Raw genomic sequence first — 20,535 nt, 5'->3', positions numbered from 1 at the left:
GAGTAAAAAGAGATATGCTTTAAAGCTTTAATTTGCTCGATATTGGCTCAGAAATTTTAAATGGATTTTCCTTAACATTAATTTTACTTTTTTTTATAGCTATAAACTCATATTTTAACATTTGGCTTTTCTGTTTTTCTACTTCTGAATAATAATAAAACACAATACTATTTCATTTGGATAATATTGATATAGACACACTTAACCAAGAAATTTTCAAATCCACCTGCTACCAACCATGAACTCTAAAGCATAGGCATTTTTTGACTATCACTTGCAATATACTAAAACATACAATAACTGTTATTTGGTCATTACATAAAAAAAATTTTAACAAAATTTTATTCAAAGTATTAGGAAAATCATATTCAAAGCACAGAAATAATTAGACCATAACAACAATGCTGCATAGATAGTGGTTACAAGTTCCCTGATGCTTAGTGACTTCCTCCTAACTAAAACTTCAGTTTGCAAGTCACCAGATAAAAAATGGTGGGGGCATTATTTCGTCTCTCTGAGGCTGGAAAAATGGCTTTGATGGTGAGAAGTGACACCATTTAAACATCAAAGATTAGATTATTACCCAACGTAACTATATTCCCTTTTTGTTCTTTCCCAGAGATAAAACTTTAGAATGTAAGGATTACTAGAAGGAAATAGAAGATAAATTACCTCTTGGAAGATATCCTGACCAGTGCTTGCTTTAATGAGACAAAACACTGAAAAAAGTTTTAAAGATTACAGCCTCACCATTATGCTTAAGTAAAATTGTTAATATAAATACATTTTTACATAATATTTTACAAGAAAAATGTTTCCAATCCTTTCACCTTCAGTAAAAAAAAAAAAAATGTTATCACTAATGGAGATTTGAAAAATAATTTTCAGAGTGGAACTTTACAACTTTAACTTTATAGAGATCGAAATAATTTCTGGAAAACTGCAAATAGTCTAAATCAATAAGAAAATGCTAAATTTATAAGATTACTTTTTGAAAAGGAAGACAACTTATCTGGAAGAAATTTGTAGCTGAAAACATTGTTCATTAAAAAAACATGGTTACCCTGAAAAAGACTCTTAAAATTGCCTGTATTTTCATAGGCCCCCAACAATTCACGAAGGAGCAACTTTTAGGCTCCAGCCTCTTAGTTACCTATATAAAAATTTTTTTTATCTAAATAGTAATTTGTGCTAGGTCACAACCAAGACATCTGAATGTAATGGACAAAAGAAAATTTTGCATTATTTCAGGTAGACTTTTTTCTTTCCCAAGAAAGAGTTTGTAATTTTTCAAATGGACTTGGACACAACCTACTGTTCACAAAAAATCTTTTGTATGCAAATTCAGTTTCCTTAAATAGTAAATATCCTGGTCTATGCCTAGAAAATAAGGCATGAGTAATTAATTCTTCACTGCAGAGCACAGACAAGTGTTTTCTTTCTAGCAAACATCTCAAAGTGCACTGTTATTTTTACATCTCATGCATTTACAGTCAGAATTTTCTGAATCTCTACATACTTTTAGTATAAAAGAATGTTTATTCCCAACTACTTACATACCATAATTACTTAAGAAAAGACAAAGGGAGAGCAGCTACAGAAGTAACAGGATATTTTTCACAAATAAGAATATAACGTACAAAAACTGGCAAATTAGTGGTAACTGGTAGTATGAACTCTTAATAATATTCTACTTTGGTTTTCAAACTAAGATTTGACAAGTTTAAAGCCCTGTCCTGTGTCCAGCACAGTAGGAAGAAACCAACTCATTTTTAATCTTTTCAAGCACCTAAAACAACTTTGGCAGATCCATAAAAGGTTCAGACCACACAACCAATTTGCCAAATGTACTAGTGGATATGTAATACGAGGAAAATGTAACATCCAGTGCTTGGCCACATCACTGCCCGTTGGCAAATGCAGAGTGTAGTCACTCCACTGCTTCGACACACCATATACTGCTTTCACTTTGCGCCCCTTTTCAGTCCAGCAGATGTTGTTATTGGAGTTGCAGTTATATTCTACCCAGTCTTTTGTAAAGTCACCCAGTTGTGGTGGGTCGGCTTCTTCAATATCTATTGTCTTCATCATCTCTGCTCCTTGCACTGCAATATACTGGTCACTGATTTTTCTTACTTCTTTCACCCAAGGGGTTGAATTCTCACTGTCTAATATAATAATAAGTCGAGAACAGAAGGAACCATTCTTTTCTCTCCACCATTCTAAAAGTGTGTCAAGGCGTAGTATGTCTCCACCTATAAACAAAAGAAATTTCAGTAAGTAATTTCTGAAACCTCTCAATAAGAATACCCTTCTGTCCTAAGTGTATTTTCTTTAAATTTTGGAAATTAAATATGTGAGTAGAAAAACAGCCTTCTTTTCAAAGTATTTTCTTAGAAGATTTTTTAAAAAAATACTTTCAACTTCAAGTTAAAAAAACTAGAACCAAAAGAAAAAAAATATATATCATCCTTGTTACTCACATAAAAAATGGGATGTTAATTTTGTTAACCAATGTCAACCCAATATATTCAATTAAAAAATTTTTTTTAAATGGGATATACTACAATAAATTTAAAAAATTATTTCTCTGGCCAGTTTGAGCGTCGGCCTGCAGACCCAAAGGTCTCGGGTTTGATTCCCAGTCAAAGGCACAGACCTCAGTTGCAGGCTTGATACCTGGCCCCAGTTGGGACCCGATGGGAGGCAATCAATCAATGTCTCTCTCTCACATCCATGTTTCTCTTTCTCTCTCTCTCTGTTCCCCTCTCTCCTCAACCTCTATTCTTTCCCTAGGGAAAGAATGAATTTAGAATGAATTTATTTTTAAAATCAGTTTTATACATGAAAAACAATAAATGATTAAAAATAATTTACTCAGAAAGCTCTAAAGTAAATAAATTTGAGCTATAAACCTGTCTTATAGTTAATAGGCTTTCCATCTGGTTCATCTTTCCATCTTTCCAAAAAAATCAATGGAAAAATATATCCTCAGGTGAGAATAAATAAATGCAATCTTACTTTAAAAAATTACTTTATAAAGTTGTATTTGTTGAAAAAAATAAAATTATAAAGGAAAGCTTATATTCTTTTACATCAAAAACAGCAAATATGGCTCATGGTCCAAATCTAGCCCATTACCTGTCTTCGTATAGCTTGAGAGCTGAGGATTGATTTTACATGGTTGAAAAAAATTAAAAACAAACAAACAGTATTTTGTGACATGGGAAAATTATATGAAATTTACATTTCATATAATTGTTTCCGTAAATAAACTCATTTGTATTCTGTCTATGGCTGCTTTTCTTTTTTCCTTTTTAATCTTCATTTGAGGATATTTTCAACTACAGCAGCAGAGCTGAGTAGTTCCAACAACAGGCATCTTATGGCCCCAAAAGCCAAAAATATGTAGCCCTTTACACGAAATATTTGCCAATCCTGTTGTGCACCACTGATAAAATAATGTTCCCTATCCTGTACGTAGGTACCTACTAGATTAAGAAGAAACTCTTCCTCCCTCTACCAAGAATGAATTTAGAATGAATTTATTTTTAAAATCAGTTTTATACATGAAAAACAATAAATGATTAAAAATAATTTACTCAGAAAGCTCTAAAGTAAATAAATTTGAGCTATAAACCTGTCTTATAGTTAATAGGCTTTCCATCTGGTTCACTGTGGATACTTTCTTTTGCATTAACTTTGATTTTTAAATGTTACATTAAAATATTATTTTGATTATTTGATTTTTGGCACCCTCTTAAATTTCATGGCCAAGCCAATTGCCATCTATCTTTACCTCTCCCTAGTCCTGGCTCTGTCTCAATGATACACTGATACAATCATCCTAATTCTAGATATTTATCCTAAGAAAAAAGTAGATATTGGGGCAAAAAATTACATATAATGATTTCCTTCCCTTTGCTATCTAAAATAGTGTAAAATCTGAAACAACCAGGGGGATGGATATAAATTATGGTAAAACCTAAAGGGAACTTTATAGTAAAACTAGAGGCCCGGTGCATGAAATTCGTGCACGGGAGTGGGGGTCCGTTAGCCGGGCCTGCACCCTCTCCAATCTGGGACATCCCTTTTGCAATCCGGAACCACTGGCTCCTAACCGCTCGCCTGCCTGCCTGATCACCCCTAACCACTCTGCCTGCTGGCCTGATCGCCTCCTAACCACTCTGCCTGCCGGCCTGATGGCCTCCTAACCACTCTGCCTGCCAACCTGATCGCCCCTAACCACCTCTGCCTCAGACCCTGCCATCGTGGCTTTGTCTGGAAGATGTCCGGTCTAATTAGCATATTACCCTTTTATTAGTATAGATGGTATTTATTAAGAAATTTTAATGATGACAAAATTACCTATGCAATTAGGATAAAAGTATGACACAGAAGTGTATCTATAAAAATAATAGCAGTGTTTATTTCTGGGTGTTTGGATTTCAGGTGGTTTTGCTATATTTTTTTATATTTTCCAATTATTTTTTACATTGAGTATGTTACTTTTATAATTAGAAAAATGTTTTAACCCTATGTACTCGCTTGCTTTTTTCTCGAGCTGCTACCGATGCTAACCGTGTCGAGTGCAAAAGGTTAACATGCTACAGTTTACTTTTTGTTGTTAATCCTCACCTAAGGATATTTTTTCCATTGCTTTTCAGAAAGAGTGAAAGGAAGGGAGAGAGAGAAATATCGATGTGAGAGAGATACATCAACTGGTTGTTTCCTGCATGCACCTCAACAGGGGGTAGGATATGAACCGGCAGCCCAAGTCCATGCCCTTGACCAGAAATTGAACCCAAGACCCTTTGGTGTATGTGGGCCGACGCTCTAACCACTGAACAGCACTTGCTAGGGCATAGATACTTCCTGAAGATATATTTTAAAAAATGGTGAAATGCTAACTTCATTACTGCCAATTCTATTACATTTCTCTAGAGACAAGAGGATAACAGATTACAGGAGCTATTATACAAATTCTATCTGCCATAAAAGATCACTAGTTTGCCTTTTACAACTATTTCAATAAATATTCTTCAGCACATTCTACACTAAGTCTCTTATATATATGCTCTTTAAATATCAACAAGAGACCTAAGGCAGCATTACAATCTTTTAAACGATGTCTCTTCTGTTTTGTTTTGCTCTGCTTTCTTTTATGAATTGGAGAAAATTCATTTGGCTTTTGGCCCAGATACTTAAGTACTTAACATTTATCTTAGATAACAGCCATCTCATGCAGTTCAAGTAATTGAGACTGCATTATAAAGCCTTTGTTTGTCCCTAATAAAGTACATTACAGATTATCTACTTATTTTTCATTTACAAAGTAGATAAAAGTAGGTTATAGTTGTTCCTATGGAAAATCATATATAATAAAGAGGTAATATGCAATGGACCATCACTCCAACACACAAGATGGCCACCCCCATGTGGTCAAAGATGGCTGTCCCCATGTGGACACAAGATGGCCACCACAAGAAGGCCGGCAGGGGAGGGCAGTTGTGGGAGATCAGGCCAGCAGGGGAGGGCAGTTTGGAGGAATGAGGTCTGCAAGGGAGGGAAGTTGGGCGTGACCAGGCCTGCAGGGGAGGGCAGTTGGGGTGGACCAGGCCTGCAGGGGAGGGCAGTTAGAGGTTACCACGCCAGCAGGGGAGGGCAGTTGGGGGGGACCAGGCCTGCAGGGGAGGGCAGTTAGAGGTGACCACGCCAGAAGGGGAGGGCAGTTGGGGGACCAGGCCTGCAAGGGAGGGCAGTTAGGGGTGACCAGGCCAGCAGGGGAAGGGCAGTTAGAGGTTACCAGGTCAGCAGGGGAGGGCAGTTGTGAGGGACCAGGCCTGCAATAGAGGGCAGTTGGGGGGTGACCAGGCCTGCAGGGGAGGGCAGTTGGGGGTGACCAGGCCAGCAGGGGAAGGGCAGTTAGAGGTTACCAGGTCAGCAGGGGAGGGCAGTTAGGGGTGACCAGGCTGGCAGAGGAGGGAAGTTGGGGGGCAAACAGGCTGGCAGGGGATCTGTTAGGCATCAATCAGGCTGGCAGGGGAGTGGTTAGGGGGTGATCATGCTGGCAGACAGAAGCGGTTAGGGGCAATCAGGCAGGCAGGCAGGCGAGCAATTGGGAGTCAGCAATCCTGGATTGTGAAACGGATGTCCGACTGCCCTTTGCTTAGGGGCAGTTGGACGTCCCTCGAGGGGTCCCAGATTGGAGAGGGTGCAGGCTGGGCTGAGGGACACCCCCACCCCCATGCATGAATTTTGTGCATCAGGCCTCTAGTATGATAATAATAATACAAGAATAAACTTTGTTTCGAGTACTTACAACTGCAAATCTTCGTTTGCCCCACCCAGTATTTCTATCTCTCGTCACAGCCATCATTGTTTTTTACCCTCAAGCCATGAAGCAAAAATATCTGGTTCCATATTAGGAAACCCCATAAATGTAAGACGACTACATATTCTAAGAAATACTTCGAGTAAAGGTATGGGATAAAGGGCAAATACAGATTCTCTTTCTCACAGGGATATTTAGTTCTGGACCTGCTCTTAACTTACTAATTCAAATTATGATGTTTCTATTTTGAAGACTTTTAGAAGATAACTATCACAAAATTCTCAGAGCTTGGAGCTCTTTGTCACTGGTTTAGATGGAATTACAGCATCTTCTTCTGAGCAGTATTCAATACTATCTCTGAGGCAGAATCAGCCTTTGAGAACTGTGTCTGGGGCAGGCTAGGGCAGGAACTGATGGCTGAAAAGAGGGCTCAGCCTCTGGGCCTGGTTCAACCTGGTTACCAGCAAGGGGGCCAGATGCCTCAGGCCTGGAGAGTATACAGTTGCTGAATTATGAGGAGGACTGCTAGGTCTCTCTATTGTTGTTTGTTTTTACTTTTTACAATAAAGTCTCTGACATAGAAAGTTACACATTCTGTCTATGGCTGCTTTTCTTATTTGGAACAAATCTTGGCTAACAGAGGCATTCCATAATGGTCAGCTTATTGGTGACATACTTCAAAAAACTATAAAGATAATATTCCAGAATGTTACTTCTAGACATTTACTTACAATAAACTCCTACTTTAGCATTTTTAAACTCTTCACAAATTATTCCTGATAGTAAATAAAAATTTAACAAGATGTGCATATGCGTGCGCGCACTCACATACACACACACGCACACACAATATTTATCTTGGTGTCTATTTACTTTTCCTAGGAAAAGAAAACGCTGATTAAATACAAGTAAACTGAACATCTAGAGTTTATTTCCCAAGCAATCTTTTAAAAACTACTTGAAATAAACTTTAAGGTAAAAAAAAAAGTTTATATTAATAAATTCTTCACCTAAACAGCAAGCTTACTTTTAACCCTTTGCACTCGCTTGCTTTTTTCTCGATTCCTTTATTCTACTCGGGATTTAATTTTTTAAATACCCCAGATTTTACAAAGCGCGGCAGTAGAATAAAAAACTGGAGTTTCTTTTCATACAAACTTATTTATTTGGATTTTTATTTTATATTTCAAATTATTGATATATTCAAAGAGTAATTTTAATCTCGACATCCGAGTGCAAAAGGTTAAGATTACTTTCTTATAAAACTTAAAAATAACTAAGGATTTATGCATGACCATCAAAATATGCCTTTTTCCCCATTTAACTTGGAAATAGTTTATTATCATAACACTAGAGGCCCGGTGCATGAAATTTGTGCATGTGGGGCGAGGGGGGATGTCCCTCAGCCCAGCTTGCACCCTCTCCAATATGGGACCCCTTGAGGAATGTCTGACTGCCCGTCGGGCATCCCTCTCACAATCCAGAACTGCTGGCTCCCAACTGCTCGCCTGCCTGCCTTCCTGATTGCCCCTAACCGCTTCTGCCTGCCAGCCTAATCACCCCCTAACCACTCCCCTGGCAGCCTGATTGAGGCCTAACTGCTCCCCTGCCAGCCTGGCCCCCCCAACTGCTCTTTCCTGCAGGCCTGGGTCCCCCCCAACTGCCCTTCCCTGCAGGCCCAGTCGCCCCCAACTTCCCTCCTCTGCTGGCCTGGTCACCTCTAACTGCCCTCCCCTGCTGGCCTGATCGTCCACAACTGCTCTCACTTGCAGACCTGGTCCCTCCCAACTGCCCTCCCCTGCTGGCCATCTTGTGTCAACATGGGGGCAGACATCTTTGACCACATGGGGTCAGCCATCTTGTGTTGGAGTGATGGTCAATTTGCATATTGCTCTTTTATTAGGTAGGATTGCATTAAGTTTTCAACAAATAATCTCTGTTTTTAGGTCTGAAATTCTATTTCTCTAAAGATCTTTTGACAACTTTTTCTCTTGTGTTCTGAAGTACACAGAATGCTACTCTTTACCTGAAATTAAAGTAGCCATAAAGGTTAAATTAAAGAGTTGTTTTCTATTTTGAGTTATTAAAAAGTTAAGGTCAGGCCCTAGCTGGTTTGGCTCAGTGGATAGAGCGTCGGCCTGCGGACTGAAGGGTCTTGGGTTTGATTCCAGTCAAGGGCACATGCCTGGGTTGCGGGCTTGATCCCCAGTGGGGGGCGTGGAGGAGGTGGCCAATCGGTGATTCTCATCATTGATGTTTTTCTCTCTCTTTCTCTCCCTCTCCCTTTCTATCTGAGGTCAATAAAAAATATATTTAAAAAAAGTTAAGGTCAGGAAAATGATTTTATAAATTATATTCAAGTAGTTTTAATGTTGACTACCTTCTACATTCTAATGTTTTGAAAATGGGTGAACCATGCTAACAAAAACATCTACTTAACCAGAATATGTCATTTCTCTACCTTCACGTTTTTTGCCTTTGGTGGCAACTTGGTATAATGGGGAAAAACATATTCTAGGAGTCAGGCAAATGTGGCCTTGAATCATGATTCCTCACTTATAATAGTATGAGCAATAGATAAGTTACGTAACCACTTTTAGCTTTCATTTCATCCTTTGAAAAATTTAAGTGATAGAGTATTTTCCTCAAAGGATTTCAAGTGAAGATTATTTCTAATGTGTATGAAATAGTAAGCATAGTAGCTGTGCTTTAAATGTGCCCAATAAATAAAAGTTAGTTCACCATTACTCCTAGACATACACTGGATTATTCAATATTTATTTACAGAAACAAAAATTACAAAAATATTTTTATGATAAAGCCTTGGTTACAAATCTGGTATGAAATTAGTGAGACCATGTGATTTAAAATCATCTCTACTTTAACATGGAGTTTGTTTCCTTTTTTCTGGAGTTCCTGTATTGGCAGCTCTGCCTTTCTATAATACTAATGTTTATTATTTTTCTTTGATCTGAATATCTGTTTCTACTTAGATATTTGACTGTTTTATTTTTTGTTTGGGTCCTTGGTATAAATGAAAATTATTTTATGAAAAAAAGCAGGAGCCGAAACCGGTTTGGCTCAGTGGATAGAGCGTCGGCCTGCAGACTGAAGGGTCCCAGGTTCGATTCCGGTCAAGGGCATGTACCTTGGTTGCGGGCACATCCCCAGTAGGGGGTGTGCAAGAGGCAGCTGATCCATGTTTCTCTCTCATCGATGTTTCTAACTCTCTGTCCCTCTCTCTTCCTCTCTGTTAAAAAATCAATAAAATATATTAAAAAAAAAAAAAAAAAAAAAAAAGCAGGATATAATTATACCTAAAAGAAGTATTTCTAATCTAAAGCAAGAAAATTTCCTTTTTTCCGTGATTCATTCAATTTTATCCATCTATCAATTACTTAAGGATCCCCCTACTAAGTGTCAGGCTCTGTTCTAGGTGCTAAGCAAATAATTCATAAGACAAAGCCCTTGACCTACAGGGTATCTATTCTAGTTGGTGAGAGTAACAAACACACCTATATATATAAAAAGCCAGTGACCCCTCCCCTCCACTGGCACTGCCCCTAATCTCCTCCCTACCCCAATAGGGGGCAGAGCCAGCCGGCCAACCTCCTGCAGCCCCTCGCCCTGCCCAGTCCCACCCCAGATCGGTCCCCCCACCCCAATCAGGGGCAGGGTGCGGCCAACTGCCTGCGGCCCCTCCCCCCAGCCTGCTCTGCCCCCTATCAATCCCCCCACACCAATTGAGGTTGGGGCTGGCCAGCCAACCTCCCACAGACCCTCCCCCAGGGCACTGATCCCAGACCTGCCCCTCCACCCCATTCAGGGGTGGGGCCAGCCGGCCCATCACCCACAGCCAGTCCCACCCCCAATCAGGGATGGGACCACGGATGGGACCAACTGCCCACAGCCCCTTCCCCCAGCCAGCTGGGCCCTGATCGGGCCCCAATCAGGGCAGGCCAGCTGGCCAACCTCCCGCTGTCTCCTCCTCCTGACAGGCCCAGCTCAATCTGCCCCAATTGGGGCCAGGATGGCCGGACCCCACCCGTGCATGAATTTGTGCACTGGGCCTCTAGTTTACATATAATATAGAGAGATCTCATTTCTCACTTGGTAGGGAAATTTAATATCACCCTTCATTTTATAGATGAGAGAATCAAGGCCAAGGTAAGTTATGTAACTTGCCTAAAATAACACTATTGCGGCAAATTAGGACCAAAACCAAGGTCTCTTGACCTAAGTGCTTTTCCCACCATATCACATCACCTGCTGTTTAAAATTTTGTTGAGCTTTCTAGGATAAATAAAACTCTACATGTGAAAGACTATTAAAGTCAGTATTCATAACATTAAGAGACTTAAAAGTACTAGTCAACTTAGTTAATCAGCTTCTGAAAAGTGTTACTGTATTTAATAATTCTCAAAATAATTTAAAGGGAAATTGATTATAAGTATCAAATCAAACATTTTTTTCTTCCAATAAGTGTAACTCATAATTCTCAAAACCTTTGGAGATTACTAAAATTATGCTATAAATAGGTATAAATAGGTATGCTAGAAAAAAGAAAAAAAGTTATATATATACTTGGAAAACTGTAAAGTAGAAAACAGAGAATTCTGAAAATGTAACGTTTCCCTGTGAAGGACAGATTTGTACACCAGGTGTATTTTCACAACAGTGTAAGTGCCAGAGGTGACTTTACCTGCAAGAGCCCACTCTCCTGTACCATGGGTGTGCCCACTGTAATACAAAACATATGTATCATGTCTAGGTCCATCCACAGTCCGAAGTTCAAGAAAAGATTTCAATTTGGAATGTAGAGTATCAAAAGACAGTCCACTTGTGGAGTAGTCACACCCATAGGTCTCAATCATATGATGTGCAAAAAATCTTTGGATAGCATTGAGCATGCCAGTGGACCGCAAATTTAACTCCTGTACATGTTCTGGTGGAAGAAGTGTTGGCTGGCCATCAGGACTGAGAAGGAAAAAAAAATTATTTCAGTGTTTAAGAAACATTCATTTTATATCCTTCACTTATAAGTAATTATCTAAGAATCATAATAGTTTCTGTTAACTAAATGGCAGGCTTTTTAAGAAATCACCTTTCCTAAAATTCCTGATGCTAAGAACTAAGCTTTGAAAATCAAAGCCTAGTTTCTTGAAAATTTTATTTCTTATCAATAAACAATAACCAAACTAAAATGTGGGATAATATATCTCCACATGTAGACAGCACTACATTCTTTGTTCTTTATTTAGATCTTCTCATCAAATGATTGGCAATGGACAAGACATTTTAAAAGCAAAATTATACTAATTTTATCCCCAATGTGTTTCAAGAACATGGGTGGGGACTATAATAAAAACTTTTCTTTCTTGAGAAAAAAATAAAGTATAAAAGCAATATTTTAAATTATATACTTATGTAATACCTATATTGAAAAGGAATCTTCATAAAGTTGTGTTCAAGTTTTACTAACCTAAGGTAATAAATTATAGAAGAAATTGCCTATTAGTAAATGGCATTTAAAAACAATTATTAAAATTTAGTCAAAATGCCATATCCTACTAAATACTAATTGAAGACCTAGATCTGTTCCTGGAACAATTGTAAAATGACACTCTAATAAAGATGATAAACCAAGTCCTACAGCTAGCAGAATCAAAATACAATAGATATTGAGGGAGGGGAAATCATTAATCCTATCTAGAAAAGGAATTTTTAAAACTTTACATTTTGCTTCATGTATTATCAATAGCTTTCAAATAATACTTTTAGTTTTCATTACAAGAATAAAACATTTGTTCCATACTTATATCACTTAACGATAACAAAAAAGTAAAAGAATGTATAAACAAAAATTATAATGAAATAAAAATCTAACCATGCAAATTACTTTTCCCACATATTCCTTCTGCAAGCTGTCACATCTTACTTTAAAGTAAACCTATTTATTTTACTTCTAATGAGAATTTTCAACTTTTTATTAAACCTTTAATATGGAGGAAAATATTTAATACAAATAGTCTATTTGGGGTTTTTATGTCAAATATTTGAAATTAGATAAATTTCAGGTTTCTTTCACCCCAAGGAAAAGTCTGATAAATACTTGTTCATCAGGATTAACTAATGGCAAAGAACTCATTTTTTTTCTATTTCAAAGGTACTTAACTAAATAAGTTACAATGTAGCAATATTTATAGATTCAGACAGATCTACCATATATTTGGGATAAAAAATTTTGAAATAAACTACAATAAATTACATATATTTATATACATACAAAAATATATTTGCATGTCTACATATATACATATTTATACACACACACACATACACACAGACAATCTTCTGAATTCCTCGTATTTGTATGACATTCTCCAGTGGGCAGAGCATTTTTATATTCATATTCTCACTAGCTCTTCGTAATATTTCTGAGATGGGCAGAATAGGTATTGTCATCTGCATTTAGATAAAGACACTGTAGTTCAGAGAAGTTATGATTTCCCTAAGGAAATAAAGAACTAGGATTTAGGACTCTCAGGTCTAGTTTACATTCCATTATATTTTACCATGCTGTTTCAAAGGACATTTTCTTAAACAAAGAAAATATTATGATTCCTTAGAAAATTCATTCATATTTCCCGATTTCTAGCTAAAATATAACCTAATCACATTTATAAAGAAATAAAATAAATTGAACCCTGAAAATTATTATTTTACTGAGAGTAAAGGCTTTTAAACACTTGGGATAAATAAAAAATGTAACAGTATTATATTTTTAAAATACTATAGTTTTGAAAAAATGTGCTATATTTTATATTTATTGTCATACAAATATGAAGAAAATATTAAGAGTCAAGTAGTTATTACTAATTTTTACATTCTAGATTACTGTACCTGCAGAAGTTGGTAGGAATCACTATAGCATATCCAACAGATGTTCCTCCTAAACAATTACCCAATTCATGGAAGAGCCCATGAGCCATGGATTCCAATGGCAAAACAATTAGAAACATGCTCAAGAAGATTCCATTCGTTGGCTAAAAGAAATTTAATACATCAAATTTACACAGTGGGAATGCATTTATGTGTACATATGCATATATATTTACATACATCTATGCATATTTACTTACAATTTTGGCACTATTTCCAAAAATAATTAAAAGGATAATTATCTAAAAACAATTGTTAGTTGAAGCAGACAAGAATATATGGATAAGCAATGAACCCTAAATTTATCTCTAAGGTTCCTGGCAGTCCTAGCAAAACAATTACAGCACATATATTTTTGAATTTGTCAGATAATATCCCACTCAAAGTAAAAATACAAAAACAAACAATCAAAAAAGCACAACCACTCTTGATATAACTTAGAAAAAAATCAGAAAACAAATCCTTTGCTGTTAAAACCCATATGCCCATCAAGAATTTTGTGGCTCCATGGTTGAGCATAGACTATGAACCAGGTCACAGTTTCATTCCCTGTTAGACACATGCCTGGGGTTCCAGGCTTGATCCCCAGTAGGCGGCATGCAGAAGACAGCTGATCAATGATTCTCTCTCATGAGTGATGTTTCTATCTCTCCCTCTCCCTTCCTCTCTGAAATCAATTTTTAAAAATTTGTCATTTTATAAAAAAAAAACAAACCCATATGTCCTGAATCACTTCTCAAATATTTATTTTTCAGAAAAGATACTTTTGAAAATGTCCTCTTTTTAATCCTGTGAAAAATGCAGAAATTAAGAAAATAAAATTTTAAAGAAAATTTAAGATCCTGAAACTATCAAAGTGAATTTCATCCTTATATTTAATTAAACTTATAATATAGTCTTCCTTTGAAAAGCTTTAGACTCTCTATAGACTAAATTTAAAATTGTAAAAAAAAAAAAATTAAAGGATATTTAAGCATCGAAAAAGAATAGAAAAAGGAGGCAGAAAATATATTAAAAAGAGGAGGCAAGAAAAAGTAGGAGAAAATGGCGACGGAATAGAGTCGGGTTTGGAGTCTGTTCCTGGGGCGGAGAGTCGGAGCAGCAGAGGCTCGCAGAGGGAGTGTATGTGGGCAAGCCAAGGGACAGCTAAACTCCAGGAGAAGGCGGGGGAGTGCTGGGCAGTGTTCCTCTGACCACGCAGCACCCACAGGGGCTGGGTCCCCTCCTGGAGCTGCGGGCTCGCCGGGCGCCTCGCCATCTTGCAAGGAAAGGAGGATTTTAGTGGAAACCTGACTTTCCGCGACAACTGCAAACACTGAACTGCTGGGAGCACCAGACCACCGGTCCCCTATCAGCGCAAACATTCGGATTCAAATAAACTCTTCACTGCACCACGGAAAGGTCAGATTTTGTCTGAAATAAGCTGCGGTTTCTAATCCCCGAGGTGGGTGAGGGAAGCGCTGGGTGAGGGAAGCGCGGCAGCCGCAGGACCGGCAGGAGCCGGGAGGTCTGTGCCTAGAAAAATCAGCGGCAGTTGGAACTGCCGTGATCCTTGAATGAGGAGGGGGGTCTTCTGAGCTGCTAACAGAAGTGACCTCTTGAAAGCAACTCATTTTAATCTGACGAGGAGGGTCAGACTAAGAATTTTCAAAGGAGTGCAGGCTCCTTAGTCTGGGGCACAGACCCACGGTCCGCACACCTGGGCTCTTTCCGACTCTGATTGCTAAGCCCAACACATAGAAAAACCCAGGTGGAAACCCTGAAAGACTGCAGGGGGAAGGTGTTTTTTCGGAACCTGGGGCCAGAGCTGCGTGTGACCATCAGAGAGGCAGCTCTGAGGCGCACACCTCCACAAACCGGTAGTGAGTGCCATAGAAGGGGGAAAAAAAAAAGAAAAAAGAGCTAGAGAGGCCCGGAAGTCAATTCAGAAACACTGCCACCCAGGGGCTGAAACGCTAATTGTCTCTGGTGTAATCAAAAATAAATACGAGAAATTAAGACAGGGCTGGCTTAAAAAGCAGGACTGGCTTCCAACACTGAGGAGCCCTGGAATGAAGCTGAACTGAAATACCGCCCAGACTGGGAAAAAGGCGTACCAAACAGAATAATAGAGGAAGTGAATGACAGCCGCTACTGCACATTTTAGTCTTCCTATTTTTTAATTTTCAATTCTTTTTTCAATTTTTTAAATTTTTTATTCTCATATTTTTTTATTTTCATTTTTTGCATCTTTTACTTAAGAAACTAATATTTTTTTCTTTTTCCTCACTTGATTTTCACCTTTTTAATTATTACATTTTTATTTTCAATCAGCACTATTATTACTATTATTTTACTTTTTTTTTTTTAATGTCATTTGATTTTCTCTTTCTTTTATTTTTGGATTAGTGTCCTACATTCGATTTGCATCTTTCCCTTACAATCGCTTTACCCTATCTCAAAGCTAACATTATGCCATCACTCTCCTCCTAACCTTTCCCCTTTTGGTCCCCAGTTTATCTTAACCCTTTCTGGCTTTAGATTTTCCCTACTTTTTCAGTTTACTCCCTGCTAAAACTTCACCCTACTTATATATCTAATTCCCAACCCCCTGCTCCAAATCCATACAAACCTCTCTCTACGCTACCTTTAAAAAATTATTTTTCTCTCGGGGCCTTTTGTTGTTGTTTGCTTGAATGTTGATTAGATTGAATTTTTATGCTTTTTTATGAGATTGTTTTGATTATTCTTTTTGTTGGTTTGGTTGGTTCTTTTGTTTGCTTTGTTTTTGTTTGTTTTTTACTTTTGTTTTCCCTTGCCTCACTTGATATTAGCTGCTGTTGCAGTTTGTATTAATCTCCAGGCTCGTGTTGCTGGAATTTGCTGGGAATAGTGGTTGTTCTAGTGGAGTTTACTCCCCATATATATAGTTTGTTCCCCTTTTCTCTCTTAGTATCATTCTTGTCTCTCTTACTTTTTTTTTCTTTTCTTTTTCTTTTCTGTTATTTCTTTTCTTTCTTTCTGCTCTTTTCCCAAGTTCAGATTCACACTCTTTGTTGTTTTTTTTTTTTCTTCGTTGTTGTTCTTTCTTTTTACTCTCCCTCTTCCACTCCTATTCCCTAATTTGTCTTTCTCTGGTGGTTACCTTTATTGGAGGTTATTAATATCGTGAATACAATTCTGTTCAGTGCCTTGTCTGTTGTGCCTGGTTGTGTTGTATTTTATACCTTTAAATCAACGCCAGAGAGAGAAATCTATATAACCAGACATCCGGAGAAGAGAGACCATGAGGAGACAAAGAAACAGCCCCCACAGAAAAGAGAAGCAGGCATCACCAGAAAAGGAAGTAAACGATTTAGAGGCAAACAACCTATCAGAGAAAGAATTCAGAGAAATGGTCATAAAGTGGCTGAAAAGGATGGAAGACAAATTCGACAATATGAGTAAGAACCAAGAAGAAATGAAGAAGAACCAAGAAGAAATGAAAAATGACATCGCTGCTGTAAAGAACTCAATAGAAAGCATCAAGAGTAGACTAGATGAAGCAGAGGACCGCATAAGTGAGCTAGAAGACAAGATGGAAAAAAATACCCAATTACAACAGCTTCTAGAAACAAAAATTAGAAAGATTGAGGAGAGCGTAAGGGAACTTCGGGACAATACAAAACAAAACAACATCAGGATAATAGGGGTGCCAGAAGGAAAGGAAACTGAGCAAGGAATAGAAAACCTGTTTGAAGAAATAATAACAGAAAACTTCCCTGAAATAGTGAAGAAAAAACCCACACAAATCTAAGAAGCTCACAGAGTTCCAAGCAAAATGAACCCCAAAAGACCGACGCCAAGGCACATTATAGTTAAGTTAGCAAACACCAACGACAAAGTAAGAATCTTACAAGCGGCCAGAGAGAGACAGACAGTTACATACAAAGGAACCCCCATCAGACTAGCAACTGATTTCTCAACAGAAACTCATCAGGCCAGAAGGGAATGGAATGAAATATACCAAGTCATGCAAAGGAAGGGTCTAAATCCAAGAATACTGTACCCAGCAAGGCTATCAATCAAAATTGAAGGTGAAATCAGGAGCTTCAGAGACAAAAAAGGACTAAGGGAGTTTATCACCACCAAACCAGCAATGAAAGAAATGCTAAAGGGTCTGCTGTAAAAAAAAAAAAAAAAAAAAAGAAAGAAATAGGAAGCAAAGAAGGTACACAGGGGTATAGAATAAAAATGGCGTCAAATAAGTACCTATCAATAATAACTTTAAATGTAAATGGATTGAATGCCCCAATCAAAAGACACAGGGTAACAGACTGGATAAGAAAACAAAACCCAGATATCTGCTGTCTACAGGAAACCCACCTCAAAAAAAAGGATGCATACAGACTGGGAGTAAAGGGATGGAAAAAGGTTTTCCAGGCAAATGGAAATGAAAAAAAAGCTGGGGTTGCAATACTTATATCTGACAAATTAGATCTCAAAGTGAAGGACATAACAAGAGATAATGAAGGCCACTTCATAATACTAAAGGGAGAAATCCAACAAGAAGAAATAACTCTGGTAAACATATATGCACCCAATACAGGAGCACCAAGATACATTAAAAAACTCCTGGAAGATATCAAAGGAGAGATTGACAGTAATACAATCATAGTAGGAGACTTCAATACCCCACTATCACCATTGGACAAATCCTCTAAACAAAAAATCAGCAAAGAAACATCAATCCTAAATGACTCACTAGAACAGATGGAATTAATCGACATCTTCAGAACATTTCACCCCAAAGCCACAGAATATACATTCTTCTCAAGTGCACATGGGTCATTTTCAAAGATAGACCATATGTTAGGACATAGGCAAAGTCTCTCCAAATTCAAGAAGATAGAAATCATATCAAGTATCTTCTCAGATCACAGTGGCATAAAACTGGAAATCAACTACAATAAAAACAACCCAAAGAAATCAAACACTTGGAGACTAAACAGCATGTTATTAAACCATGACTGGGTTACCAAAGACATCAAGGAAGAAATAAAAAACATCATGGCAACAAACGACAATGAAAACACAACAATCCAGAATCTATGGGACACAATGAAAGCAGTCCTGAGAGGGAAGTCCATAGCTCTACAAGCCTACTTCAAAAAACAAGAAACAATGGTAATAAATTACCTAACCCAACAACTCAAAGAGTTAGAGAGAGAGCAACAAGATAAGCCCAGTGTAAGCAGAAGGAAAGAAATAATAAAGATCAGAGCGGAGATAAACGACATAGAGACCAAAGAAACAATACAAAAGATCAACAAAACCAAGAGCTGGTTCTTTGAAAGGATAAACAAGATTGATGGACCTCTAGCCAGGCTCACCAAGAAGCAAAGAGAGAGGACCCAAATAAACAAAATCAGAAATGAAAGAGGTGAAATAACAACAGACCCCGACGAAATACAAAGGATTGTTACAAAATACTACGAACAACTCTATTCCAACAAACTGGACAACCTAGAGGAAATCGACATATTCCTAGAAAAATACAACCTTCCAAAACTCAATCAGGAAGATTCTAAACAGCTCAACATGCCAGTAACTATGGAAGAAATTGAAGCAGTCATCAAAAAGCTTCCGGCAAACAAAAGCCCGGGGCCAGATGGCTTCACAGGAGAGTTTTATCAAACTTTCAAGGAAGAACTAAAACCTATCCTCCTCAGACTATTCCAAAAAATTCAAGAGGAAGGAACACTTCCAGGCTCCTTCTATGAAGCCAGCATCACCCTAATACCAAAACCAGATAAAGACAACTCAATGAAAGAGAATTACAGGCCAATATCCCTCATGAACATTGATGCCAAAATCCTCAACAAAATTCTAGCAAATCGGCTCCAGCAGTACATCAGAAAGATCATACACCATGACCAAGTAGGATTTATTCCAGGAATGCAAGGATGGTACAATATCCGCAAATCAATAAACGTGATACATCACATAAACAAATTGAGAGATAAAAATCACATAGTCATATCAATAGATGCAGAAAAAGCATTTGACAAAATCCAACACCCTTTCTTGATAAAAACTCTCAACAAGGTGGGAATAGAAGGCTCATACCTCAACATAATAAAAGCTATTTATGATAAACCCACAGCAAACATCATACTCAATGGGCAAAAACTAAAACCATTTCCCCTAAGAACAGGAACAAGACAGGGATGCCCACTCTCACCACTCTTGTTTGACATAGTACTGGAAGTATTAGCTATCGCAATTAGGCAAGAAGAAGAAATAAGAGGCATCCAAATTGGAAAAGAAGAAGTGAAGCTGTCCTTATTTGCAGATGACATGATATTGTACATAAAAAACCCAAAAGATTCCATCAAAAAACTAATAGACTTAATAAATGAATTCGGCAATGTAGCGGGATACAAAATTAACGCCAAGAAATCTATGGCTTTTCTATACACCAATAATGAACTTACAGAAAGAGAGACTAAAAAAGCAATCCCATTTACCATCGCACCAAAAAAATTAAGATACCTAGGAATAAACTTAACTAAGGAGGTAAAAGACCTATACGCAGAAAACTACAGGACACTGAAAAAAGAGATAGAGGAAGACATAAACAGATGGAAGAACATACCATGTTCCTGGATTGGTAGAATCAACATCATTAAAATGTCCATACTACCCAAAGCAATCTACAGATTCAATGCACTCCCCATCAAAATACCAACAGCATATTTCACAGACCTAGAAAGAACTCTCCAAAAATTCATCTGGAATAAAAAAAGACCCCGACTAGCCTCAGCAATCCTCAGAAAGAAGAATAAAGTAGGTGGCATCTCAATACCAGATTTCAAGCTGTATTACAAAGCCACTGTTCTCAAAACAGCCTGGTACTGGCACAAGAACAGACATATTGATCAATGGAACAGAATAGAGAACCCAGATATCGACCCAAACCACTATGCTCAATTAATATTTGACAAAGGAGGCATGAACATACAATGGAGTCAAGACAGTCTCTTCAATAAATGGTGTTGGGAAAACTGGACAGATACATGCAAAAAAATGAAACTAGATCACCAACTTACACCATACACAAAAATAAACTCAAAATGGATACAGGACTTAAACATAAGACGGGAAACCATAAAAATACTAGAGGAATCCACAGGCAACAAAATCTCAGACATATGCCACAAGAACTTCTTCACTGACACTGCCCCTAGGGCAATGGAAGCTAAAGAGAAAATTAACAAATGGGACTACATCAAAATAAA

At 37.6% G+C, this 20,535-nt stretch overlaps 1 protein-coding gene across 4 annotated transcripts in view; it reads right to left on the bottom strand.

Annotated features, from left to right (window-relative positions):
• Positions 1-319: 319 nt before the first annotated feature.
• The window catches only part of TMEM168 (transmembrane protein 168), a 37,410-nt gene continuing 17,194 nt past the window's right edge, over positions 320-20,535 (bottom strand). For all 4 annotated transcript variants that reach the window (XM_028127033.2, XM_054726229.1, XM_054726231.1 and 1 more), the window contains exons 3-5: positions 13,238-13,380; positions 11,037-11,311; positions 320-2,255 (exon numbers count right to left, since the gene is read on the bottom strand). In XM_028127033.2, the coding sequence (XP_027982834.1) occupies positions 1,708-2,255; positions 11,037-11,311; positions 13,238-13,380 (966 nt within the window). In that variant the 3' untranslated portion in view covers positions 320-1,707. The remainder of the gene's footprint in view (positions 2,256-11,036; positions 11,312-13,237; positions 13,381-20,535) is intronic.

The sequence above is a fragment of the Eptesicus fuscus genome, chromosome 14 (assembly GCF_027574615.1).
Source record: "Eptesicus fuscus isolate TK198812 chromosome 14, DD_ASM_mEF_20220401, whole genome shotgun sequence".
Lineage (NCBI taxonomy): Eukaryota > Metazoa > Chordata > Mammalia > Chiroptera > Vespertilionidae > Eptesicus > Eptesicus fuscus.
Note: the sequence above shows the minus strand (reverse complement) of the source record. Positions and strands in the feature narration are given on the sequence as shown.